The sequence below is a fragment of the Neodiprion lecontei genome, chromosome 2 (genome assembly GCF_021901455.1).
Source record: "Neodiprion lecontei isolate iyNeoLeco1 chromosome 2, iyNeoLeco1.1, whole genome shotgun sequence".
Lineage (NCBI taxonomy): Eukaryota > Metazoa > Arthropoda > Insecta > Hymenoptera > Diprionidae > Neodiprion > Neodiprion lecontei.
This window is the reverse complement of record NC_060261.1, coordinates 3,804,867-3,832,432: the sequence shown is the minus strand read 5'-3', so window position 1 is coordinate 3,832,432 and position 27,566 is coordinate 3,804,867. Positions and strand designations below refer to the sequence as shown.

General features: G+C 38.0%; 4 protein-coding genes and 2 non-coding genes across 11 annotated transcripts in view; 3 read left to right on the top strand and 3 right to left on the bottom strand.

Moving 5' to 3' along the window:
• LOC107218114 (sodium-independent sulfate anion transporter) overlaps positions 1-762 on the bottom strand; it is a 14,752-nt gene extending 13,990 nt beyond the window's left edge. The window contains exon 1 of the mRNA XM_046731742.1: positions 755-762. The gene's annotated coding sequence lies outside the window, so the exon portion shown is untranslated. The remainder of the gene's footprint in view (positions 1-754) is intronic.
• The window catches only part of LOC107218113 (sodium-independent sulfate anion transporter), a 23,267-nt gene extending 3,437 nt beyond the window's left edge, over positions 1-19,830 (top strand). The window contains exons 1-12 of one of the 3 annotated variants that reach the window (XM_046731739.1): positions 9,215-9,399; positions 9,712-9,865; positions 13,015-13,422; positions 13,850-14,085; positions 14,460-14,661; positions 14,738-14,958; positions 15,322-15,670; positions 16,682-16,984; positions 17,820-17,965; positions 18,498-18,668; positions 18,817-18,970; positions 19,062-19,830. In XM_046731739.1, coding sequence (XP_046587695.1) covers positions 13,221-13,422; positions 13,850-14,085; positions 14,460-14,661; positions 14,738-14,958; positions 15,322-15,670; positions 16,682-16,984; positions 17,820-17,965; positions 18,498-18,668; positions 18,817-18,970; positions 19,062-19,102 — 2,025 coding nt within the window. In that variant the 5' untranslated portion in view covers positions 9,215-9,399; positions 9,712-9,865; positions 13,015-13,220 and the 3' untranslated portion in view covers positions 19,103-19,830. Of the gene's footprint in view, positions 1-9,214; positions 9,400-9,711; positions 9,866-13,014; positions 13,423-13,849; positions 14,086-14,459; positions 14,662-14,737; positions 14,959-15,321; positions 15,671-16,681; positions 16,985-17,819; positions 17,966-18,497; positions 18,669-18,816; positions 18,971-19,061 lie in introns of those variants that run through there. The other 2 variants (XM_015655869.2, XM_046731740.1) reach the window with 2 other exon arrangements.
• On the bottom strand, positions 754-835 carry Trnas-gcu. Its single transcript has one exon. It is a non-coding gene; the product is annotated as a tRNA-Ser (tRNA).
• Trnat-agu lies at positions 4,291-4,364 on the top strand. The gene has a single exon. It is a non-coding gene; the product is annotated as a tRNA-Thr (tRNA).
• LOC107218117 (galactokinase) lies at positions 19,606-24,868 on the bottom strand. 4 transcript variants are annotated; one of them, XM_015655878.2, is made up of 7 exons: positions 24,730-24,868; positions 22,332-22,530; positions 21,789-21,975; positions 21,276-21,418; positions 20,879-21,173; positions 20,396-20,717; positions 19,606-20,278 (listed from the first exon to the last, which is right to left on the bottom strand). In XM_015655878.2, the coding sequence occupies exons 2-7, from the start codon at positions 22,491-22,493 to the stop codon at positions 20,182-20,184; spliced, it is 1,206 nt and encodes a 401-aa protein (XP_015511364.1). In that variant the 5' UTR covers positions 22,494-22,530; positions 24,730-24,868; the 3' UTR covers positions 19,606-20,181. The 4 variants fall into 4 exon arrangements, with proteins under 4 accessions (XP_015511364.1, XP_046587710.1, XP_046587711.1 ...); XM_046731754.1 differs by lacking the exon at positions 24,730-24,868 and adding an exon at positions 24,080-24,168; XM_046731755.1 differs by lacking the exon at positions 24,730-24,868 and adding an exon at positions 23,081-23,284.
• LOC107218116 lies at positions 24,686-27,566 on the top strand. The gene is made up of 9 exons (XM_015655877.2): positions 24,686-24,822; positions 25,230-25,416; positions 25,539-25,668; positions 25,789-26,015; positions 26,137-26,197; positions 26,290-26,418; positions 26,529-26,879; positions 26,967-27,049; positions 27,127-27,566. Exons 1-9 carry the CDS (start codon positions 24,786-24,788, stop codon positions 27,251-27,253), a joined length of 1,332 nt encoding a protein of 443 aa, XP_015511363.1. The 5' UTR covers positions 24,686-24,785; the 3' UTR covers positions 27,254-27,566.

The following is a 27,566-nucleotide window of genomic DNA, read 5'->3' as shown; positions in this document are numbered from 1 at the left end:
GTATCACGATACGGTAAACACTGCGTTTCACGGATACGCTTTGTACTCGCATTGATAATAAGTTGAATTAATATGAGTCGAAATAAGGGTTATTTATCGGAAATACACAGCGATGAAACGAGTGATGCGACGCCTGATTCTCGGCGTAATCGGCAATCGGATTGTTTCTAAGTAATTTGGGTTGCTGGTTGCAAGGCGCAAAAGCTCAGCGATGAGCATCTTGTATTATAATTACGAATGCATAAGCGGTTCAACTGTTTCACGATCAGTGGTTCTCAACTCCGTGATTACCGACACCTCACGTCGTTTGAGTACCCGTGTCTCGACTTTGTAATCATGAGATACTTGATGCGAGAAATCGTTGATAGAAAACAGCACGAATTCATTGTCGAGTAATTTGTGTGTTATAAGCAAAGAATGAGAATCGAACGAAAGCATTGACGAGAGAATGCAAGGAATCTCTTGCAACACGGCAAATCGTACGGCACGCAGCTGAAAATATGTGCTTACAGGTATGTAATATATTACATGGAGATTAGGCACGTACGAGCGATTACAAGAAATGCTTACGATGACGAAAAATGAACAGTCGAATAACACCGAGGAGAAACAATGCGCGAGAGATCCTTCTCGCTTGGAATGAAATTTGATTGTAAACTGTTTTGAAAAAACTGGGATAAACCGCAACTTCGCGGTATGCGACTTCAGAGCATTAATAGACGAACTGAAGAAAATAAGTGAAAAAAAATCGTACGACGAGGATGGGATTCGAACCCACGCGTGCAGAGCACATTGGATTAGCAGTCCAACGCCTTAACCACTCGGCCACCTCGTCCGATGATACGTATTCCTTTGCCAAATTATCTGACGGGTGAGCGACGACGATGTTTCGTTGTTTCGTTTGAAATTTGAACGCGACACGTGAACAAGGTAACGGCCTCGAACTTGCGCAACGAGAAAATTACTGCATCGCATTGTGCGCTATCAGTTCCGTCTCGCTGACTAACAACAACTGAAATTCTTCCGCATAATAGGATCGCATGCCAACGACGACGTCGGCGCAGCATCTGTTACACAGCTTCGATTACTTGCTGTTCTTGTCGAAATTAATCTTTCGCTGAATTATGGAAAATAGAAAACCGACTCCCTGCATGTGCGCATAACAATCAGAAATTGGCACTGTATACCTACGTACATTGCTGGGTAAAAAATACTTGGATAAATGTAAAATGCCTACAAAAACGTAACTAAAATCGGTAAATGTAAATAGTTACTTTGATAAAATTTAAAATTTTAAATGCAAAGCGACATTTGCATTTTAAATGCTCATTTTAAACAAAACCGTTTCAAATATTACCCAGCAATGTCTATACGTAATCGCTGAAACGGTTATAATACAGGTTCCTGCATCTATTTTATACGAGACTTGAGCATCCGTCAACGTAACAAGCCAGTTCCAAATCATCGCGTTTAACCGTTACATCGACGATGGACGCAGGTAATCAATTAGGTAGCAATTATCTATGCTGCACCGCAAGGCTTGTACAACGTGTATATAAATGAATACGGAATATACCGCTATATACAAAACCGTAATTAGATGTGCATTTCAGCTCAACACTCTGTATAGTATCGGTATGATGTTGTATTAGACAGGGTTGCAAAGTTTCACCGAGAAACGTTCAACGAACAACTTTATTTCGTCAAAATTTTCATCGATAATACCGTTTTTCGATCGAAATATTTCGAAATATTGACGTGATAGAAACAAAACAAAAAACACCAAATAACTCATTCTCTTACACTTTCAGGTTTTCCAGGACCTGAAACCTAGTTTTCTCCAGAAATTTTCCCAGTTCTAGTAAAGTTACTAAAACCTAAATCGTTCAGCTTGTTAACTCCGTATTCGGTTCAAATTCAATTCGAATTGAAGAAAAATATTACATACAAGAACGTCAGTTTAAGCCAAATTTGTTTCCTCGACGAAAGAAAAGTAAACTCGTTACCTCAAAAAATCATTTCAAATTCCCATGATAGAAAACTGGTATTTTAAAATTTTTTCCATGACTAAATTAAAAATCCCTAGACAATTCCAGCTTTTTCAGGCTTACCAGATGTATGGCCACCCTGTATCTAGACCGTCCATGTAAGGCATGATGTATCATATTTACATACGTAAATATTTACGTACATACTTTCTGCCTCGTGGTCTTGAACTTGATTCAATCCCCTCTGCAGTCGCGCTGCGAACTCATCGGCCTGAAATATCATCCGCGTATGCCGTGTTTTTTTCTGCGATGTTCGCTCGTTTCTTTAGTTTGAAATTTTTCCCGCCACATTTTATACTCGTATAAATCAAGCTGCTGCAATTGATCAGCGACAGAATCGCTAACGAGATAAACGATGAACAATGCGGTAAATAAACAGTTATCAGCGACAGTATAGAACATTAGTCTATAGGCATAACGATGATAATAACACGATACGATAGAATTGGTAATCGCGGGTATAAGGCAAACACACCGCTTGTATAATTCTCTCTTCTATATTGCGTCATTCTTTCACTTGTGGATTAAAGAGTCCGGCTTATGTATTCAAACTTTCACAAGCACGCGAATATACGTCGGTATGTTTAATGTTATACCTACATGTTTATAATATAGCTCGTGAACCGGTTCACAAGGATGATTAAGGCGCTGCAATGTACGTAATTCGCGCATTCCAGCGTATTATGTGCACGTACATTATCTTGCAAGCTCTTCGCTTTTCCCCATGTTTCGATTGAATAACGATATCATACGAGTATAATGGCTTATGGGTATAATGTGCGTACAAAGAATTGCAAAAACGCTGCTGAATCATCAATTTTTAAAAGACTAATGCAACATACATCATAATACATATTTCACGTATTCGCATTCCGTTATACAATTCATTGTAGAGCGTATAATTCTAAGGTGTCTTGCGATCAAGCGTTGCGTTTATTTTTATACAGCCATATGCCTTCGTTTTCTCATCGTCAGCTGTATAATGTCTGTATAAACATTATTTACAAGTATCATAGGAGGTCTTTATATTCGTATATAAATAATATAAATAACCGAATGCTTCGACGTATACAATACTTTTCCAATACGCATTAATTGTACAGTTTGAACACAGCGTATAATAAATGCTAGCACGGTATTTCTGAATCTTAAATGACGAAGGTATGTTACGATTGTAAACAGACTGTAAATACCGTGCTGTTCTCGTTTATTATTTTTTCTTTCTTCGTGACTTTTTCTAACAAATAAAACTCCGGCAGGCATGGACATGTCCGTCGCATAAATATTCTTTCACGGTAAATGATGTACCTACTTTTCTCTTTCACATTCATCGATAGTGTTCGAAAATATATGACATACAATTTTCGCTGTACAAAAGAATTACGTATACACGTATGTCTGTCGATACTCGTGTGCAAAAAAATATTCTCGTTACATAAGACGTGAGTGTACCATAGAAATTTCGTGAATATTCAATGCCAACTTACAAATAAATATAAACGTTGAAAGGTGTCTCGTGCTTAGTACTGTAATGGTACATTATGTACCTATTCGCATGAATATGCATCTCTTATCGCGTACGTACAGAATACATAAAAAAGACTGAAAGATTTCCGGCAGTTATTACATAAAGAATGAGAAATTGCAAATACACGTGCGTTTTATGCTGTAACCGCAGGATTACATAAGACATTTGTATTTTATTATATTAAGTGGTAGACAAAATACGCACGTTTATAACATGTGTAACAAGTATGAATGCTTTTTTTGTAATTTTCTATTTCAAATAAAACACAACATTTTTTTTCCATACATCCGCAGTCAGTAAACGCGATGGAATTTGAAATAACGCGTGGATCGTATAAAGACTCATTTTACTCATGCTAATAATTCTTTACAAAGACGTTTCTTTTTCCGTCAAATTATTGTTAGCAAATTTCTGTACGTCAGGGATGTAATAAGAAATTTCTCAGCACGTATAATAATAATAATATTAATAATAATAATTCAAACCCTGATCGTATCATCGCGATATCGGGATTGTTTGATTTGTATGTAGATAATATATAATATGAACGTCAAGGGAATGATGATAACATCTGGAATGATCGGCGATTCCGATTCATCCCGATAATTAATCTTTATTTCGATACCGTAGTCTTACAATTAATTGATGACGAAGACGATGCGACGGCAATGAAAATAATTTCAAAATAATTCAGAATGTTTCCCATATCAAGAAGGCGCCGTGGCTTAGTTGGTTAAAGCGCCTGTCTAGTAAACAGGAGATCGGGGGTTCGAATCCCCCCGGGGCCTCGTATATCGATTATTTTTTCAATCCGCGATTGTTTTTTTTTTTTTTTTCTACCGTATGTATATTCAACGTTTTGTCGATTAAAATTTTCACCCATCAATTTGTACACACGCTTCGAAAAATATCAGAACGATACAAAAGATGTGTATATCAATTGTTTCAGATCGATATGACGAATGAATTCTAACCCAGTCGATTTGTACAGTAATATTCATCAACGCCTTAACCATCCGGCTAACTTGTTTTCGACTCGAAACAAAATGCGAGTTCGATTCTATACAAATTATGTGACGATGACTCCCATTCTCTCACGTCAGCCGTGCATCGACAGTCATTGTCACAAAATACGTATAGAATCGAACTTGCATTTTGTTTCGGACCGAAAACAAGTTAGTCGGAAGGTTAAGGCGTTAATGAATATTACTGTACAGAAAAAGTATCTGAAATTTCAATTTTACGATACGACGATTGTCCTTTTTTAATTTTATTTGGGGGGGGGGGGGGGGGTATCAATAAAAATCTAGAATTTCGACCAGATTCGGCAATAGCTTCGTCCGCCATTTTGAATTTATAGTTTAAGTCAGTAAATATCAAGTCGGAGACAAAACATTGTCATTACCAAAGTTATACGGAATTAGATATCCTGCACAAGTTCGGTTATGACCATTTTTAGTAAAAAATTGAAAATTGCCGGGTTATCTGAGAAAAATTAACTCTCATTAAATTCAAGATGGCTGTCAAAGCTTTAGTTTTAGACTACCGATATGAACCCCCCTCACAACGTTTAAAAAAAGTTAATAATGGTATCAATCGACAATCGACATTTCAAATCTACATTCCGCACTGAGAAAAATTTCATTTGTCATAGTAAGTAGAAAAATTCGGTAAAACAGGTATCGTTAAAAAAAACTGTTTGAATATTGTTGGAATTACGAAAAACGAGGTACGCCTAACCATTTTACGCTACTGTCGATCCTTTTCTGGTTATTTCAACGCAAAATCAGTTTCTTCGGTTTACTCTACTTTTTTAGTTAAACAAGGCTTTAACGTTAATTTATCGTTGCACGAGCGTTAAATTTTCGCAACAGTTGCCAGAAAATATAGCAAAATCGATCGTAATGAGAAAGAATAGCGACGGATACTAGAGTTTCCGGTAACAGCTAGAAAACTAATTTTCATTTTCTACCTCGAACTATATTTTTCGATTGTGGTAAAAAATGAAAATAGTTAAGGACGGAGCGGTAACCGGAACTAAAAATTTCTCTCAGTGCGACTGGACTACATATTTATGCCCTGTAACATCGGCCGTCGAAACGACGCGACATGTTATATCACGTATACCTACGTGTATGTAATAGCTGTATAGAGACGAAAATTGTTGTTTATCTATATCAGCAGATCATTCCATACCCTGCACATGATTATACTTATACACGCAGACCCGTTTCAAATCAATTGCAATTGATTATTGCACCCTGTCACATTTCACAAGCTGATAATTAGCTGGGATAGTACCTACGAGATGAGCCTGAGACTCGGTATGTGAACATACTTACATGCATGGCGATGCATACACGTACAGGTATATAACCTATTCCAGCTGATATTGTAGTTGCATGACCGTGGATCGCGTTACAACCTTGGCGAATTCAACGCAATTCCTGAGAGTGCCGGCGCATGGCGGCCGGTCATTCTTAATTGGTTCGTAGTAGGTAAACCGGGTGCATTTCCTCCAACGACGACAGCAAAAATATACGACATAGTTCTTTACTTTGCGTTATAAAAGAAATTCACGTGTTAAAGGATGTGAAGAAAAATCCCATCTCGGTAGGTATATTTTAATCACCGTTCAACTTTCTTTCTCATACATATATGTTAGGGTCGTTCACTTTTTGACTTTTTTTTTTAAGCTGGGCCAGTAGAATAATTTGTAACAAAATACGGTTAAAAAAAAAATTGTCGTAAAACCTGGAGGAGGTGGAAAAATATTTAGAGGTCGCTACCAATTATTGTAATATTTTTTATTTATTTTTATGTGTATACCTTACGGACTTATATATATGCATATATATTAGTTTATTTATGTTTTTTTTTTTTTTTTTCTGTATCGTGGTCCAATTAATCGTTCACCAATCAACGGCAAACTGGTTCCTAACAATTCCGCAGTTGGCTGTCCTCGTCTTTTATCCGAAAGATTAATCGTCTCGGAGAAATTTGGATAACAGTTTTTTTTCACCGAAACAGGATTATCGCATCAACTTTAATGTCCCTGTTTCGTTTTCGGTACTGATTGTTTTTGAACAATGATTAACTGGATCACGATACGAATAAAATGAACTAACATGAGGTGTAGACATAAAAATAAATAAAAATTAATACAATAATTGGAAGCGACTTTTAAATATTTTCCTACCTCCCCCAGGTTTTACGACAATTAGATTTCCTCAGTATTTGTCGCAAATTTTTCGAATGGAACCTCAAAAAAATTAAAAAATGAACCACCCTGATGGAGATACACATGTATCTATATATATATATATACATACTATTCCAACCCTGTTATACGGTTCTTAATTGTCTGCACAAACGCATCACAAGCAACCATGCAACAGGTATACCGCATACATGTCTACGTATGTAAATAATGTCGGTAACCGGAAATGGCTATTTATGCATACACATTCCCATCAATGCTCTCCGGATTTAATCTCGACAAATCAGGTGTGTGTGTGTGTGTGTGTGTTTGTGTATGTATACGGATATACTGGAGGTACATAAAGAATAAATTATTATGTAATACAACCGCTCCTGCGGCCGATTAACGTTGTCTAATAATAAAAATAATAATTCAACTTCCACGGGAAGTTCCTTGAGAGATCCAGGGGGCGATAAAAGAATAGGGAGAATAAAAAATATAAATACGAATACACGCAGAGGCTCGATATTTCGTTTTATCTCCGATGCAAACCGTGTACCTGTTACAGGTATAATCACTTTTTGATCAACGATCCGCAAGTATTATATACGTATAATACATATATTGTGGAAGTATAGCTGTATATAAAAGTTTGCACAAATCCTCGTGCGGATTCTCTGCAAACATTGTGTAAATATGTATGTAATACACATGCCTTGGTTAGTAAATGAAAAGTAAAAAAAAGTTTATGTACAGCGTGTGTTTATTCGTAACAGTAGACTGGTATCAAAAATAGGAGAATTTAAAACCAGTTTATCAAACACGCGATAGAACTAACTGAATATCATCCGGGATGATTAATTGAATATGCGATAATTATATGTGAGCGCCTGGGGCGAAATAAAATTGAGAAGAAGAGAACGATGAGAAATGAATTTAACGCTTTATTGTTATTATATATAGGCGATCATGAAACCACAACGTATAAAGTGCGACAGACTAGAACTGGACATTCTTCAAGGATGAATGGTCCCCACAGTCCGAATCAGAAGTTGTAGGAGAAGGGAAAAAAAAAACGTTGTAAAAAAAAAAAAATCTCCAGCAATGCTAATTGCGCTCATGATTTTCTAGGCGAATGAAACAACATTATCACAGCTACTATAATGTAATACAAATGGATGTAAGAACGTTTGAATAACACAGAAGCTAATCGCTTGATATCGGCAGTTGAAAAAAAAGGTTTTAGAATTAAAATTTTCAAAATTATTAACCTTCGGTGTTATTTATCGGATTCTAATATTTGTTGGGCTCATTTTTGCACTGAAACAACAGAGTCTAATCAATTGTTCGAACATTCGAGACGCAAAATCTTAATGTTCAGATCACACGAATCTCACCTCGTGTTGTACAAATTTGCTCAAATCCATCTCTACTTCACGGTGATATACCTATGTTGTTTCATTCGTGTTCCCCATAATCGGGAAAATAATACCGGTGAAAATAACTTAAACGGGTTTTCCTACTTTCCTAACTTTCGATTCGTACCCACCGTTTATTATAAGTAGCTATTTTTCTATTGCTCGGCAGCTTTTCCTTACAATGTTAAAAATTTCTCTACGAAACTTCCCGCACTGTATCGAAAGTTTCATTCGTAAATCAAAAGTTCGCTCTACATTCAATTTATAAATACAGTAAATTTACTACACAATTTAGTAAATTCAAATTGCTTTATTCTGTTTTACATTATAAATTTTAATAAAGTTTAATGCAAATACATAATAATTTACGTAGACTGCGAGAATTTTTTAGTTCCGGTTACCGCGCGGTCCTTAACTGTTTTCATTTTTTACCACAATCGAAGAATATAATTCTAGGTAGAAAATGAAAATTAGTTTTCTAGCTGTTACCGGAAACTCTAGTATCCGTTGCTATTCTTTCTCATTACGATCGCTGTTGCTATATTTTCTTGCAACTGTTGCGAAAATTTAACGCTCGTGCAACGATAAATTGACGTTAAAGCCTTGTTTAACTAAAAAAGTAGAGTGAACCTCAGAAACTGATTTTGCGTTGCAATAACCAAAAAAGGATCGACAATAGCGCAAAATGGTTAGGCGTACCTCGTTTTTCGTAATTCCAACAATATTCAAACAGTTTTTTTAACGATACCCGTTTTACTAAATTTTTCTCAGTGCAGCCACACCGATTTTTTAAATTTGACTACGGACTTTTGTACAGTAAATTTACAATAATAATTAATGATTACGGAATACGTGGATAATTAACGACAAGTCTACCAGACCGCTGGTCGTAGTCGTCGTAGGTATCGCGACGACGAGCACGTGGCTGTGTTTTGAGAGTAACGCGCATGCGCGTTGGATCGTTGGATCGTTGGATTGGGTTTAGTGACAGGTAAATTTTCACCTGTCACCCCTGCCAGTTCTCAGTTGCAGTCGGCGCCTCGATTCGGTCTGTAACAGCGGTATATTAGCGTTGGACTCCGGCTGGAAATCCGATTTCGAAGCAACGAATTCGATCGATAATTATATCTTTGAAAAAATACAAGTATCTCCTTAAATCCGTATAACAGTGTGGGAAATAATTTTGAATCTCGACTGTAAAAGGTATAACGATACGTGAATTATAAATATTAATTTTTGTATAACAACCGATTGTTTGATCAAGTGCGCTGCAGAGATGTAACGGTGTTTAATTAAATTCTACCGTACACTTAAGCTACGGTGTTATTTTTTTTTTTCCCCCCCCTCCCCCCAATTTTTATTTCCGCTCAAACATATCGGTTAATTATACAAACCCTAATCGATATCTAAAATATACCTGCATAAATATCACATGTTAATGTGAATAACACAGTGACGTCGTACAACGTTTTTGGGTTGTTTAAAGAATTAGGTTTGTGTATCTCTTCCTAACAGATACGGAACAAATCTTATCACATACCCGATCGTAACTAACAACAAATCGAATCTGGTGTGCAGTGTAAAGTTATTAAGGCGTGCATAGTAACACTATAATGTAAATAAAATTTAGCGAATAATCGATGCGGGAATAATCTTCGGATATAATCAGGTATGTATTAAATTGCGTTAAATTGAAAAAAAAAAAAAAAATAAAACAAAATTGCATCAAATCGATCGCCAAGATCTCGTCTGCGCAGTGCAGATATCGTTTTAAAAATTATTACAGCGAGTCGATTTACTGCTGTGCCGATCGACACGTGGCACCGATCGAAGATCGATCAAACAAACCGATCGGCTGTATCCGCTTCAGCGACGGTTTTATAAGCGAATTAATCACTGGCATGGGAATGCGTTTGGAGTTTGAAACAGCAGCGTTTAAAACGTTAAAATCGAAACGAACACTCTTTCCCGCAGCAATAATGATAGCTGCGGACAGCGGTCCGAAAATTTAGGATGAAAACACCCGCAGGGTTCGGCTCAAATATCTGATTCTTAGAAATGAAAATTTTCGTTTCCTAACTATCTACGACGAACCATCAATAGGAAGGCTGTCGTGACGTCAGCAGAGGGATCGTCTTGCCCGCAGGAATTCGAGCTCGGGATGTTTTCTCCGGACGATAGACGTATAGATAAAAGTTCTAGAAACGTCGGGTGCGAAGGAATCCACAACGAGATTATAACTACCGGACGAACTTGAAACACGAAAGATTTTCAGCGTTGGGAAACTCGGAATCGAGTGAATTTTTTTATTTTAATAGAGTGTGAAAAACTGAAATACGAAGTGTAGCCGTAATTTCACCCGTTTAATTCTATCCTATAGAGAAAGCACGGGCGTCGTTTAGAAATATGTACATACCTACGTATTTACCATATACGTAGAATGTTGGCCTGACTGACTTACTGACTCGGGGAAACTTTCGAAGCACATGCCGCACGTGCAAATCTGCATCTTCTATTCCGTCGGCTATTCGACAAACTCGCGGCTCGTTTTCCAACCTGAATCCGATTCGCGCCTCGTTAGAGAGAGATAGGCGAGGATATTTATTATTTATTCCTTTACCTTATACAACTTTACGCCTCGATTGATTCGAGTTATTTCAACTGTAATATCGCCTTTATTTCAAGAGCCGTTGCCGAACGTTGTCGAGATTAATATTATACGCAATGTTGGAGAACTTTAATTAACTAAACGTAATTAGTCACGTTTCATCAGGTCCACTTTATATTTCTGTTGATAAATGTGACGCGAATTTCTGTAATTTTAACGTTCAATTTATAATCGCTGCCATTTTTTTTTTTTTTTTTTTTTCTTACCTCTTCTTCACTCGGCGGTACACTGAAAAATGTTTAATTAAATTCAAAAATTTTCGTCGATCCGCTGGGACATTTTTTTTTATTCAACCGTGTGTAAACGTTACATTATATCGCATCGCGAATATTATATACGAATTGTTTTACTACATGTATTCACGCGAACGTGTGTATAACTAATTGTGATTGTGACGCGGTAAGACGAAACTCTGAATATCTCCGAGCTTGTTTTTTCACCGACACTGAAAGCCGAGAACGAAGAGGAGACTGAATTCCACGGATTATTTCACCCATATCGATATTTAATTATAGCCGTAGGATCGTCTCGAGATCGAAATACTATAAAGGTAATTTTTCTTCAGGTTGATGTAAGTAGTGTTCGAATATCGGAAAGACTCGAGCTTTGCGCGTGTTCTTTTTTCTTCTCTTATCTTAATTACGGTCGTTGTATACTTGTATATACTCTGTTTCGAAGAATAATAATTAGCACCGTTCACCGTCATGATTGCCATTTCGGTCTGTATTACCTTGTGCCTTGTAATCCCGCAGAATTATCCGCAAATTGCGATCGTACGACGGAGATAAGCACGCTGTTAACTTTGGCAATATAAATATATATATATGTATATGTATAGACATCGTCGTTTCTTTCGATTGATAATTTTTACCAATACGTTTCTCAATAGCACAGACGAGTTTTAATGCTAATTGTCTTATGTGCCAATACCACGCTTGTACCGATTCAAATACGTGTCTCAATAACGCGATTGAGTAGAATAAAACCGAAGGTTTAATTTTTGAGTAAATATATAATATGGTAAAAGTTATTCCATCGGTATGGAAATAAAACGTGCGACGGTATGTGAAGATTCCAAGATTTGATAATAGTGCAAATTGTATTCCATAATGTCAAATCTGGCGAAACGAATGATTTCTTCATTCGAGATAAATAATTTTCCTGCAGTTTCACTGGATTTTTAACTCAGTTAATATTTCTTTTCTTTTCATTCATCGATATGAGAAGAAAATTTGTCGATATATTCAGTAAATTCGAACCAATCGTTTTGCTGTGTTCATAATTATGTGATCAAGATTAGAATTAACTTAGGCATAAGTTTACCGAAAATTAGACAATCGCTTTGAAAGAAAGCAATGATAAGGGTTGTGAGATTAATTTACATGAGATTAGGATCGGCCCACGGGCAGTCACACTGCGAAAACGAATGCGATAACCGACAATGGGAATTTCTAGTCTGTTAGTTATGCCTATGAGCTTTGAGTCGGTAGGAAATGGAATTGCAGTCTCTGAATGTTGGAAAAGGTTGATCGGCGTTCACATCACCGTTCCTGACCTCAGAAACTTCTTTCGTTGTTTTAATCATCAGGGTGATCAGGGGACTTTGTCAATGACATTTGACTAAGGTATGAGAAATCAATTTAAAGATGATTAACCATTGAATACAGGGATAACGGTAAATACCAGGTATAAGGAACTAGAAACGATCCGGCAAGAAAAGTATTACGCACAATATAATACCCATATCAATGTCAAAATCTATTGAAGACATTTCGCACCGAGTCGATCTCCTCTAAGCGTAATTCGAAACTACTATTCGACAAAGACCGTTAGCACAAAATATACGTTTAAATAAATTAACGAGCATTAATTTTACCGTTAAACAAGCATTCAAAGTGAAACTTGTGAGCTTGCCAACCGATCGCTGTTTTAAGCCGTTTTGAGCAGGGTGCAAACTGCGGTTTTTATACACACGTAACATATATTATACACATATTTGTGTGTGTACAGTTCAAATTGGTCAACGTGATGATTACCCTCCAATGACTAATTTGCGCAGTACTTCTATTTATGGATGTAGTTGGAAAATAGATTTCATGCTAAATACACAATTACTACAGGGATTCCCCTTTTATTTTTGCTTTTTGCAGATCGTTGACAAATTATTCGTCGAGGAAATAGTAATTAAGGGGGTGAAACGGAGTGCAAGAAAAACAAATCTCGGTACAATGGAATCCCCCTGAATTTTGTCGGTGCAGGAAATTCTTGCCAAACGACTAGGTACCGAACCACGGTCTAAAAATTAGTCCGAAGCAGACGCTATACTACGTTCAACAAACCGTCCATCTCTTCAGCAATGACCAAGTACAGTGTCACGGACGAGGATCAAAACGAGGACGCGAGGCAAGTTAGACTGACGGGCTTCACTCCCGCCGGAAATCCAAATCCCCCATCGACCGCTGATGACGATCATCACACACAGTCTCAACCGGAAATCGGTGACAGACTCAGCGCTCCCGCACCTCAGGAAGCCTCCAAGATCACTTTCGGCACTCCTGGTAATTAATAGTTTTATAGTCATAAATCGAATAACCGAATGGATTGGAAGTAAAATTAGTAAATAAAAACGACCACAAATCGTGGATCTATACCCTATGCAGTGTAACGCGTTGCAGCCTCATGAAATTCGTTTGAGGCAAAAGACTCGGACAAATTCTTCAGGTTTGTTAATCGGATGTTCCATCTTCGATAAAGCTACTGGATTAATCATGATCAAAACAACACCATTGATTAGCTGTCACCCTGTCGGTTTGCCACTGCATGTGTGTACAAGTATTTCACAGCATGTTTTGCACGATTGATATTCTCGAGTGAAAATTTCTATCAAATATAGTATGTGGCTGATATAGGTGCATAAATACACCGGTCGGAAGACCCGGCAAGTGTGAACGTCGTCTGTAACTTCCTTCGTTTTTCCTTCTTCAGCATTCGACGATGTGGAACGAGGCCTCGCGTGTTCATCGGGAGCAAAATGGGTCTGTCACCGGATACGAAGATCGTGCACGAAGAAGATACTTTATAGAAGAATACCGATATTCGAATGGCTACCAAAGTACAACAGAGGGTATGCGGTGAACGATTTGGTCGCCGGTCTGACGGTCGGTCTCACTGTAATTCCGCAAGCCATTGCCTACGCAAGTGTAGCCGGAGTTCCTCCGCAGGTATTTTTCCCCCTCATGAGCCTTGATGTTCGTTTTTTGTTTTAAGGAGTTATACCTAGTCAGGAGGCCGTGAAAAAGCGATTTTTCAAGGATTTTTCACGAAGAGACGTTTCAATTTAATAATATTAAAATTTATACGCACATTGGGGTAACATGAAAGTCCATTTTGATATTTTTCATTGGTGAAAACAAATGTGCGCGTAACTTCGAGAATACTTGTCGGATCAACATGAAATTTTCTGTGCATATACTTAAATATATGTATCTACATGTCATTACGATAATGAAATTTTTTTTTAATAGAATTTTGAAAAATCCTGACCAAGTTAATAACCCTTTAATGATTTTCTCAAAACCACTTCGAATCGTTTCAGTACGGTCTCTACTCCTCCTTCATGGCTTGCTTCGTTTACACGATATTGGGCCCGTGCAAAGACGTGCCTGTCGGCCCAACAGCGATACTGGCTATCCTGACCAAAGAAACTTTACACAAAGCTAATCTCGGTCCGGAGTTCGCTATCCTGTTGACGTTTGTCTCGGGCTGCGTGATGTTGTTGATGGGCATTCTACAGCTGGGTAAGTCCGAAGGCGAATCCCGATAAAGAAACGACCGCGCTTAAAATTCATGCTTTCCACTTTTCTCCTGCGACAGGTTTCTTGATAGACTTCATATCCGGCCCTGTTTCGGTTGGCTTCACCTCTGCGGCAGCGATTATAATCGCAACATCCCAAGTTAAGGATATTCTCGGGCTGAATTTTACGGCAGCGAAATTCTTACACGTCTGGCAATCCATCTTCGAACACATCTCGGAAACCCGGCTGTGGGACGCTGTTCTCGGTGTCGTCTGCATGATAGTTCTTCTACTCCTCAGGGTAAGCTCGCCAAGTGAAACTATATATTCATTTGATATGGCGGTGTCATCACCTGTCGAGATAAATATAAATGTAAACAACAACTCTCAGCAGCCTGTGAAGCTATAATTGCACCTTGCTCCAATTTTGTCTATTTGTTAAAGGAGTTATTTATCCCGCGTTAACTTGTGGAGGTACAATCTTGCGACATAATATCGTGCGTAGGCTCGATTGCGTTAAAAATTAGGAGGAAATTGAATGACCGTATTTCAAATCATCGCATCGCAGTACCGTGTACATACCTAGATGTGTAATGTTTATCCTCGAATTGTTCATATTATACCTACGAGTACAATCAATGAATGACCACCAATTGTGACGCAGAAATTAAAGGACCTCCCGATCACACCAAAGGACGCTAAGGAGCCGACGCCGTTCCAGAAATCAATTCTCAGTTGCCTGTGGTTCATATCAACGTCCAGGAACATATTGATAGTGGTTATCTGCAGCGTTGGCTGTTACTTGATCGAAACCCACGCCGGCACTTCGCCCGTCGTCCTTACCGGCTACGTTAAGCCTGGATTGCCCAGCTTCGAAACGCCGCCCTTCACTGGGGTTGGTGGGAACGAAACTTTCCTCCATTTCGCCGACACCCTCTCGGCTCTCGGATCCGGATGCTTCGTTTTGCCGCTCCTCAGCCTCCTCGAGAGCATCGCCATATCCAAAGTATTCTGTAAGTTTAAAAGCAATTTTCTGAAAATCTCGTTCGTAATAACTCGAGCATGTTTTACGCATTCTTCCATTCGTGTTTTCCGTGCTCGAAGTATGCGCGAAGTAAATAAGTCTTTTCTGTACTCCACGCATGCGCTGTCGCGAACAAATCTGACCAATCTGACGTTACGCGATCCTAACCTCAATTTCGTACTTGGTGGGAAAAACGCGTAACATTCTCTTGTAATAAAGAATCCCGTGCAACAAGGAGGCGACGGTCTTTTCGCCTCGCATATTTTCAATATTCGTCTTCGACTCACCTACGACTCATATTGCAAATAAAACTTACGCTCGGCTCGGAAAGACCGAGTTTGCCACCTTGTTGCACAATCTACTTTTCGACAAACCTCATCATCCAAATCGTATTTACCCCGGTTTCCTACCTTCTTCTTCTTCTTACTTCATCAAAATTTCCAATAATCCACGGACAATTCTATATACCAGCCGGATTCATTCAATTTCCTCCAGCTGGCTTAAAAAGTCAGTTCGCGAATTGGAATAATTTCCCCGGGGGATTGATACATGATCGTCGATATCCATACTGCATACATACATTATATATATATACATACCTATATCATGAGTAGACGAATAGTTTGTTAAGGTGTATGAGTTCCATCTTTACGTACGTTTGTCACGTGATGTATAAATTATTCTTTAGATCACGGCGTACAAACGTGTTCCTATTTAAAATTAAGTTATCCATACATGACCTGCACATACCTGTGTATGTATTATACCTATGCGAGAGAACTGGATCCGCGAAAAAAAGAAGATAAAATATAAGAACGTCATGAGCAATATTGATATGAGATGTAAATATTTCAAAGGCGAAGGTCACCGATTACAGACGTTTCATTCTCTTTTCTCGACAACTTCCTCTACGTTTGCATATATTATTATATATTACAGATACGTATTACCGAATTTCAATTATCGTCGCGAAATAAATTTCGTCTCCGCATTTTTACAGCCAATGGCAAGCAGATTGACGCGACGCAGGAGATGTTGGCCCTGGGCGCCTGCAACATGGTTTCGGCGTTCGTATCATCGATACCAGTTACAGGCGGCTTGAGCCGCGGTGCCGTCAACAATGCTTCCGGGGTTAAAACGACGATGGGCGGTGTTTACACCGGGCTAATGGTCCTCCTATCGCTGCAATTTTTAACACCGTACTTCTACTATATACCCAAAACCGCTCTGGCAGCGGTAATCATAGCGGCGGTTGTCTTCATGGTCGAGTTTCACGTTATCAAACCGATGTGGAGAACAAAAAGTAAGGCGATATATTACACAGGATGGGCAAACAAACAAAAAAAAAACCCGGGACCGATTTGAAAGATAAATAAAATGAAAACGTGTTGACCGATTTTCGAAAACTTTTTTTTTCGCTCGAAAGTAGAAGAAGAACAAGTTTTCAGAAGAAAAACAGGTTTCGAAAAAGTGGGATATAGGAAAAAATTATTATTCAAAGAAAGTTTTCGGAAATCGGTCAACGCGTTCGGATTTTATTCACGTTTCTAATCGATCCCGATTTTTTTTTTTTTTTTTTGCCGACAGTGTGCACCGTTACTATTGTTATTTAAATTATTATTGTTATCGTTGACATTGACGGAATTACTCGTGTTTTGGAATCCTAAACTGGGTATGAATGGAATTACGTTTTGTATGTGAATGTAGCCCGGAAGTAAATATTACCGTAGTGCAAGAAACGTCTATTGAAATTATAGTCATTTTGTATAATACATTTTTTTTTTTTTATCTATCAATGACGTATTCAATAATTCGTGTGTATTAGTTTTGATCAACTCTTTTTCCATCCGCGAAGGAATAAATATCGTTAAATATCCCACTGACTTGACCTCAAAATCACCCATCTCTGCAACAGCGGAAAAAAAAAAAATGATTACAACCGCATTCAAATTTTACCGTCGTCTCCGACGAAGATTACAGTAAGCGGAAGTCTAAATGATATTAAATTTTTTACCACCACTTACGAATATATGCTGATTCAGTTCCTATTTATGCGGAATGTCAAACGATCAAGCGAAACCCGTAAATTACGGTTCTTTCGATATTTATTTGTTTCTATTTTGTTTTTATTTTTCAAGAAATCGACCTAATTCCGGCTTTCGCCACGTTTCTTTGCTGCTTATTCATAAGACTGGAATTGGGAATAGTTATCGGTATTGGAATCAACCTGTTGTTTCTTCTCTACGCTTCTGCCAGACCAACGCTCAACGTTCGCAAAGCAACGGTAAGTGAATTATCGGATTGTGATAAGAAAAAAAAAACAACAATGACCTAAAGGAAAAAGCAGGTTCAAAATAATATTATGAAATCGCCGAACGACATAATCGCATAGATCACAAAGAAACGACAAGGCAAGAAACATAAGGCATTCTAAATCGTTGTTTGCCAGTATTTTTGTTTAATATATCTATATATGTTGGCTAATAAGCAGCGTTTAATATCCCCGAGCAATGCGTGATGAGCAGTTTCACAACTTTGAAGAGGCGTTAAATTTGATCATCACGATAGCGTCTAAATATCTCTACTCTACTATAATTTTTATACCGCAGGCTTCGCGAGTTTTTGGAATACTATAATAATGTATATATTTTACGGCGTTGAAATATTAATTACTGTAAATTTCCAGCGTATGCGATATATTCTCGAATGCCTATGTGTGTATGTAATTGATTTCCTAAAAATATACGCCCATAAATTTAGAACACTCGTTCTTTTGGAATTCAAATTCTCCCATCACTTATATCCACGTTTTACAGAGCGCCAGTGGGTGTGAATACCTCGTAATTACACCTGACAGAAGCCTAGTCTTTCCAAGCGTCGAATATGTCAGGGCAATTGTCAGTAAACAGGGATTACGACAAGGAAAGACCGTCCCCGTTGTCATCGACTCGACTCACATACAAGCTGCCGATTTTACAGCCGCCAAGGTGAGAGTTTTCGGTATTCATAACAGATCGATATGCAAAATATAAGTGTGGCCAAGTTATTAATTCGATGTTGAATTTTTACACTCGAGTGAATACAGGTAGTAAATACTAGTTACGTTAAAAAATAATTTTCTGTCGTGTTTTAAAGGGTATCAAAATTCTCGTACAAGATTTTGCTAGTCGCGGACAGCCGCTGTTATTTCATAACTTGAAACCAAGCGTTGTGGAAATATTTCGCGGTGTAAAACCGTCCGATCTTCGATGCAGCGCAAGCGAAACGGAACTAAACGACTACCTCAAAGGTAAGAAATATAACGACGATAAATTTTGGATTTATCAGCGATATTTCAAAGCTACGTGACTAATAATTAACGTTGATTTAATTCATTTTAGAATTCTCCAACTTGTCAACGACTCCGGTAACGAGACACTGAGAATCTGAGGCCACTACAAGTATGTAAATACCTGGAGTAAGAATCTCAACTTTGCGGCGCGTCGTGCACTTAGAAAAATATTTAAATCTCCTACTATCGTGAATCTTTGATTTTACGAAATAATTCAGTTTCATCTGACTCGATGAAATAATTTCGTGCAAGAAACAGTTTCATCAAATTGACGAGATTATTGTACGGAATTATTTTATTGCTTTGTCGAAACTGCAAAGTCGGGACAATTTTTAAATAGCGTAAACTTAATTATTTCATTGAATCAAAGAATCAAGCTCAATGAATTTTTTTTCTCACGTGTATAATCGAGAAGTTCTTCGCTGTGGCAGTGAACGCCAGGTTACGCAACAGTATTAAAATACATATACTATATCTATACGTATACATATGCTCCTTGTACAGTAGGCAAAGATATTGAATATTATCCACAGAAGTGAATGCGGCGTAGAATAATTAGGATTATTGAAATATGGCTCAATAAAAAATGATAATGAAAACTCGTCATGGCGTCTATTTATCGTGACAAATACGCAGAACAGTAATTAGTTTAGGAATAACGAAGTCGCTCGCAATCGTTCATCACTAAACATGGTAAAACAGTCGACTTTACGTTCAAACAATCTCCCAACAATTTCTTGGGTACTTATAAAGTGGTCATAAAAATACGTCAGAGTAACATTGTTGTTTGTTACAAAACCAATTACTTCCTCGTTTTTCATTTATTCGAAAAAACAATTGGTTGCACAATCAGTTTTAAATTACTTCGACGTTATTGCTTTGGTTGCACCCCGGTCATTACCAAAGTTTAAACGGTAATAAAAATAAATTCATTTGGCTATAAAGATATCAGATGTCACGGCGACTGCAAATCAACTTTAGACGACACGTTAATTTGATAATGATACTAGAGTCGCACTATTTTAGGACTTATTTCAAAATTTAACCCGAAAAACTATGCATTTTAACAGAATAAAATGCTCACGGTGTGTCAAGTTCGAAAATCGCAAAAATACTTTGAAATCAAGACCTAACTCAGGGCCACCCTCTCAAAATTCTGTCACAATAAATTAGTGAAGCTCGTCAGTGCACTTGCAGTAATTAATTCCCATCTCTCGAGCCCCTCCGTCAGGTATTGCGACGTAAAAATCTGGATTCCCCTTGTACCTGTGGAAGAAAAGAAATCTACAACACGTTCTGCGCGGAGTTCGATGATATTTTTCGAACATTGTCTGAGCAAAATGAAAAATGGCAAATACAGATCCATGATTGTCAGATACGAACTTCTGTTTGATGTTTTTGATTAACTCGTCGACAGAGTCTTTTTTGACCAGGGTAACGGTGCAGCCTCCAAAGCCAGCACCAGTCAACCGGCTTCCCAGAACGCCGCGAATTTCTCTAGCTGCCGAAACAAGGCTGTCTAGTTCCTGGGACGAGACTTCATAGTCCTTTTGCAAAGAGTCGTGACTCTCATTCATCAGCTGTCCAAACTTAACAAACGAACCTTCTTCCAGAGCCTGTGCAGCAGCGACAGTTCTAGATATCTCAGTAATGACGTGACGGGCCCTTTTTATCAGCATCTCACAGACATTTTGCGCTTTCAAAACTAAAAAAATCGATTTAAACACATATGAACACAAATCGAGAGTCAGAATGTTGAATCGGCGATGAAATGACACGTAATTATTCACGGTCGTGCTTGTGTATATGAGTCTACGACCTGAATATCTGTGCAAAACTGATAACGCGTTATGCTCGATAATTTACTCTCTAAATCAGCAATGGTCGCCTCTCGCAGGCTCTTCAAATTCAGTCTTCTTGCAGCCACGTAACAGGCTTCTCGACGCTCAGTGTACTGGCTGCTGGAAAGTTTGTGCGGAGCGTTTGAATTCGTTATAAGAAAAACACAGTCCTCTTGAACCATTGGAATATGTTTTGTACTCAAATTTCTGCAGTCAAGAAGCAGGGCATGACCTTCCTTTCCCATTACCGATATAAACTGATCCATTATCCCACATGGAACCCCAGCAAACTCATGCTCGGCTTGCTGGCATGCTACGGCCTAAACAATAAGGAGGATATGCATATTCTCTACTTTTTACGTAACCCTCATAACGAGCTTCCCCACCAAGGACAAAAGAAGGTGAAAAAATGTCATCTTTACCTTGATATTGAGCTCTATAGTTCTGCAACCACTCAAAGCCTCCAATAAAGTGTATGTAGCAACCTCTAGGGCTGCGGAACTGCTCAAGCCAGCACCAACAGGCACGCTTGAAATAATGAGTGCATCAAATCCTGGCACATTGCCTGAAAAGGATATCAAGGGTATGAAAATCAGGAGTTATGCGTTTTTCCAATTGCATAACAACGAAATGAGTGGAAAAAAAAACACTATCTCTTTATCTATCGCTTATGCAACAGTACCATGCATTGAGTTATACTATTACGTAAACAACGAGTGCAATATAAATGTGTGGATATGTTTACAACCAGCAAGCTGCTGTGGGTTCATAAGATAATCTAGTATAATTCCGTGGCAAAGCTTATCAGAACATTGTTTTGTTTAGAGGTAGATTTACATTGATTATCAGTCATCGTAAATCTACATTTATAGATTGTATGATATAACAAGAATGAACTGCAGGTTTATATGAAGATGTATCCAGCTTATACCAACACGTGAAATTTGCAATTGGTCCTTTCACGTAGTTTGCCCATTTTGGTTCTCCAGATTTCATTTCATCCCGATTACTTATGTCAAACTCCGCTCGGTCTACGTGTCCAATAGACCCACTCATGGTTATAACAACGCATCTGTGAGATTGATTCGGTCTGGCTGCAATTACAGTTACCATTGGGAGTGCCTAAAGGATATGGATTGCAAATTTAATCATTGCACACAAAGTCTGGAAAAAAGTATACTTTATCTACTGCATCTCTACCGGCGCCATCAATCATTTGCAAAAATTGAACATGTACTGACAACGACTTCAACTAGTCTCTGGGAGTCTGTTATATAAACTATCTTGTTGGATAAGAAAAATTTTATAATAACGTGAAACCAGCTGCTTTAATATCATCGTCATAAGGTCACTAAGTATAATGATAGTGAATTGTGTACGAATTTTGCAGAAATTGGACAGAATTGTGGTCAAAAAAAATTGTACACTTAGCAACTTCGCAACTATTTGAATGAAAAAATCAAATGGCAAATCATTACCATCGGCAAAACGAATCCCTCGTTGTAATCTGTGTGCTCACCAATTAAATTTACTCGTCCAGGTGCACAAGCGCAAAATGTGGCATCTTCCCCAAATTCTTTAGCAAAGGCTTGAAGTGCTTTTACTCGAAGATCATTTTTGTCAGGTATAACAGTAGCCATTTTCAATTATACTTGAAACCTTTGACTTTGGAGACAACTGAAAGTAGTAAGCAAATTGACAAAATCTCTTACACGAGCAGCTGCAGTAAGAATTTTAGAACATCTGAGAAGATTTGTATTCTGATGTACGTCAATCGTAACTGCATTTCGGCACATATAATCCAAGAGTAAAATAACGCCGGCTAAAACTAAATTGCAAGAGCTATAGATAATGGGTTGAGGTCAAATGAACGGAGATTAAAATAAGCAGTTCTCACTGCTGGTGTGAAAATTTGTCGATCCATGAATTAAACTTACTGATTTACGAACATACAAAGAACTGTGGATGTTCCAAGACTTAACACCGACAGCAGGGTTGCCAGATGGCCGTTGCGAAACAGGGTCGGATTTAGGGGGGGGGGGGGGGGGGACAACCGGGGCTACAGCCCCGGGGCCTCCACGAAAGAGGGGCCCCTACAATTGAGACTTCGAAAAAAAAATTTTCAAATTCCAACTAGTATATAAATACTAGTAAAAATTTTTTTACGCTGTTTTCGCTTTTAGAAATTTTTCTGCCAAAAAAATATCTCAGACTGACGAATACGTACAATCACGCACCAGGACCAGAACGAGAAACGTGAGGTTGAATCCGCTTGATTACGGGAAAGCACAAGACGCAAATCTGTCACCGAAGGAGAAATACAAAGTATCCGCTTTTATCCCAGTGGTCGACCAGCTGTGCGTTTCGCTTACCGAAAGATTGCATGCTTATGAAACTGTACGTTCGAGATTTGGATTTCTCAATCACATCGACAAGATGGATGCTGAAAATCTGCACGCTGCAGCAGAAGCATTGGTGAAAATTTATCAGGATGATTTAGAACCTAGTCTTGGTAATGAGTTGGTTCAATTTGTATCTTTGATCGACTCATACAAAAAGGACTATGGAAAAGACCAATCTCCGGAACTATTTTACTACCAAATTCTCGAAGATCAAAATTTCAGAGCTACATTCCCAAACTTTGAAATTGCACTGAGAATGTATTTGGTTTTGATGGTATCAAATTGCACGGGAGAGCGCTCATTTTGAAAAATGAAAATTATAAAAAATAGGCTTCGAACCACGATGGGACAAAATCGTCTATCAAAGCTTTCTCTCCTGAGTATTGAAAGTGATCTACTCCGGGAACTGGATTTCAGCGAAATCATCAACGATTTTTCGGCAAAAACAGCTCGGAAGATTCCGTTCGTTAACGCTAGAATTTAATTTCAGATAATTCTCGTTTCCGATTATATTTATATGTTTGTTAAATAATAAAATAATCTATCCTTGGTTCCACAACAAATTATTCATTGAAAAGCTCAACGGAAAAAAATTGTCCACTTTATTTGGACCATAATTTGGGGCCAGGGGGCCTCCACTCCTTTGTTGCCCCGAAGCCTCTCGACCTCTAAATCGGCCCTGTTGCGAAAATATCGTACCAGGCTGCACAAATTTATCGTACACTGATCGTACGATGGTAAAAAAAATTATCGTCCTAATTATCGTCTATTATTATAAATTATCGTACTAAATTATGGACACAAGATAAACATGCACTACTAACAGTAAGAGAAAGGAGAAAACACTGGAAACAGAGAAGCCAATACATTGACGAGATCGAGTGATCGACCAATAACCGCCTAGCGAGCGGCCTAGCGCTTTATCGCTCTCTGTTGTTCTTGTTATTTGTTATTGTTCTCTGTGTCTGTATTTCAGTAATAACCTTGACGGCCATCTAGCGGGAAGAAAACTTATCACAAAAATACCGGCGTGACGTTCTGACGTATCAATTAAGGAGCAAAAAAAAATATCGGACAATCTCACATAATATGGTACAATTATCGTACAAATTAGTACGATAATCGTGTATCGTACGGACGGTAAATATATCGTACATGTACTATAGTTATCGTACGTATGGCAACCCTGACCGACAGTGACTTAGATTGATTTTCGTAATGTTGTTCGAACTGACGTAAACTGATAACTTAATTAAAAAACAATGTCGTCTGGTAGGAGGAAACCAAGGATATTGAGTGGTTACCGAAGTTCGAAAAGTTGTGATATAACGCGGAGGTACCAAATAAATCGTTCCTGATAAAAAGTATAATAGCGAGTACATAGAGGACGAGTAGTGCGCGAATGCATGGACGCTCAATAAACAAGCAGCTGTCGGTAAACATGACAATAAATGTCGTGAAAAGGGGGAAATACCTCAGATTTTAGCTGCGTGTATCATCGACGAGGAGGCCTAATCGTAACACTATGCAATGTCGGTCTCAGATCCTCTCATTAAGGAATTGAAAGGTAATTATCCGATAGTTCCTTTTTACCCCTCGGAGATACAGGTTATGTAACTCGGCCGTATTTTGTCGCTGTGAAAACTCGAGAGATTAACGTAATCGAATCAACTGGAACGTCAGATAAGTACTGATTAAATTTTTTTCACCTCTACGTCGGTCGAGCATTTTATCAGTTTCGATTAATGGATTTATATTATCGATCGATATTTTATTTTACTCCCCCCTTTTTCTTTCTACATATTTAATTTGAAAATAAGGTCAAGTGGCGCCCTCTCACGACCCGCCATCGGTACTAAAAAGTATTTAAAAATAGGATCAAAGCTTGAATCGTTTAACTAATCCGGTAATTGATTTAATGTAACTAGGCAATTACAGGAAATACACAAATTGTATGCTTTTTAATCTTGCAAGGCTGGACCAGAAAATTAACCGAATGTACGGGGAATATCGACGACAGCAATCCAGATTTACCGTCGTTTTGCAAAAGTCTGGAGAGATGCTTGCAAAAAGGTGTTCTGATGCGTATGAATGCTATAGGATTTCCAAAGTTAGCTGAAGCTTGGTACTGGATGGAAGAGGTTCTGGCTAAAAATCAAAGGTTTAAATATCTGACTGAATTCATTTTATGCAGGATTGAATGACTTGACTTTAATTGACTTTCTCTCACTTTAATTATACATACATGAATTGCGGATTGGTTGATGAGATAATGAATTTCAGCTACGCATACACTTCGGCCGTGGAGGCGGTCAAAGCGAACTGTAAAGTTCGCTCACCCGTTGGACGACTAAGGCTTTTGATTAGGATTTGTCTTACTCGTCAATGCCTTCATGTGCCTATCCAAATATTAGTAAGCATGCCAATAGAGAATTACGTATGATTATGATGCAAACTATTTTTTTTTTTCGTCAGGCAATTTTTCACGTGTACGTTGTTCGTGCATCTGTATAATAAGTACAACTTTCAACAGGCACAGAATAACTCCGCGTTTCCACTTGCCTTGGATTACTACGAACCCCAAAGCATTTTGGGCGATGAAATTTTAGGGGAAATACTACTATCCGTTTTGCTGCAGTGCGGTAAATTGAATTTTCGATTGAATTTGAAAAATGCCAGTTTCCTGGACGACACATGGCTGCTTCCTGAGTGCTCAGCTCTTGAACTCGTGCCTTGTAAGACAATGGGCATGTCGGTTTCGTAAGTTTAGATGATTAGATATTGATGATGCAAACGCATGTAACTTTAAGTAGCGTCAATCTCGTTCACGTAAACGCTCGATACTTATTAATAAAAATCTCTTCTTTACGTTTCTGTCCAGCTTCATAGAGGGGAAGGCTCTGGTCGTCAATTTAGACGAAAATTCAGTCGCTGCCGAAGATGTAAGAATATTTTGTAAAATCATATTTAGCTACAATGCATAAAATTATTTATAATCAATGCAATGGCATAATTATTGCGATACTCTTATCAGGACAAAATTGAGCTTGGAGATGTCTTGGATGAGATCAACGGAAACGTTATAACTGCTAGCGCCAAGGGAAGACTTGGAAAAATCATGAAAAAGGCAATAGGACAACCCATATCTCTTCATATCATTAAAGTATGGATCAAATGGTTATTTTTCCTATGACACGACTTACTAGTCAGGCACCGTCAATTGCGACGTATTGTTGACGTGATTTTACCACAGCAGTTTTATAACTGTTTTAGTATCGGTATAAACAATCCAGAGATGTTTACGGACCAATTGTTCACCTGATTCGCAGCTCAAATATCGATCATATGAAAAAATTACTACTCCAGAGAAGTCCGATTCTGAAACCCGATTGTATCGGAGATGATAAATCAGGGGTAAACAACTCTAATACAGAGAACGAACAGCTGAAAGCTGGATTCGTGCTCAAGTACTGCGGTTCTATTTCTACTGGAACGGAAGGTGATGTAAGACAGATCGAAAAAGCCATTTGGCGAATCTTAAAGTCTGAGGATTTCCAGTCGACAAGTGTCAGGTTCGAATGCTTGGAGATAGGAGTCAGAGTCACACGGGCAAACGATGATAATGTAAGTTTTATTTGGATCAACGAGATATTTAGCTTTAGCCATTGAGAGATATTTTTGTTCTAACTGTGTACTGTATGGTATTTCTAGATCATTTCGAAGCACAGCTATATGGAAATATCATCATGCGGGCGTACTGCTAATATTCCAGACTACTTTGCGTTCATTGCGGGGTAAGATAATTATCAAAGTTACGTGCAATTGTTGGTGAAAAATTGTAACAATTGTTATGTTATCTATCTTGTTTCAGAGACAAAAACTGTAACGTGGCGACAAAGTTCAATGCCTATATATTTTTCCATCACAACGAAGAAGAAGTACAAACAATTTTGCAGAGTTTAGGCCAAGGTTTCCAGCGAACACACTTTGCTGTATGAATGTTCGTTTACATTGTCAAATTTGGCTAGGGGTTGCCTAATATTCAAGCTTATGTAAAGGAAACAGGGCTGCCGTAACGGTGGCTAAATAATTCAACGCAGATTGACAAGCTGTTAATAAGAATACAATATATTCCATCAAGGAATTAAGAAAAACAACAATATATCAATTAATATGCGATATCAAAAGAATTTCAAATAAATGTATATTTTCTGCCTAATTTAACATGTACAATGTATACATCTTGTAGATACCGCGTTGATTTTAATCTTCGTGGTTTTTACAAAATAAAAATCAATTCCCCAATTTTAA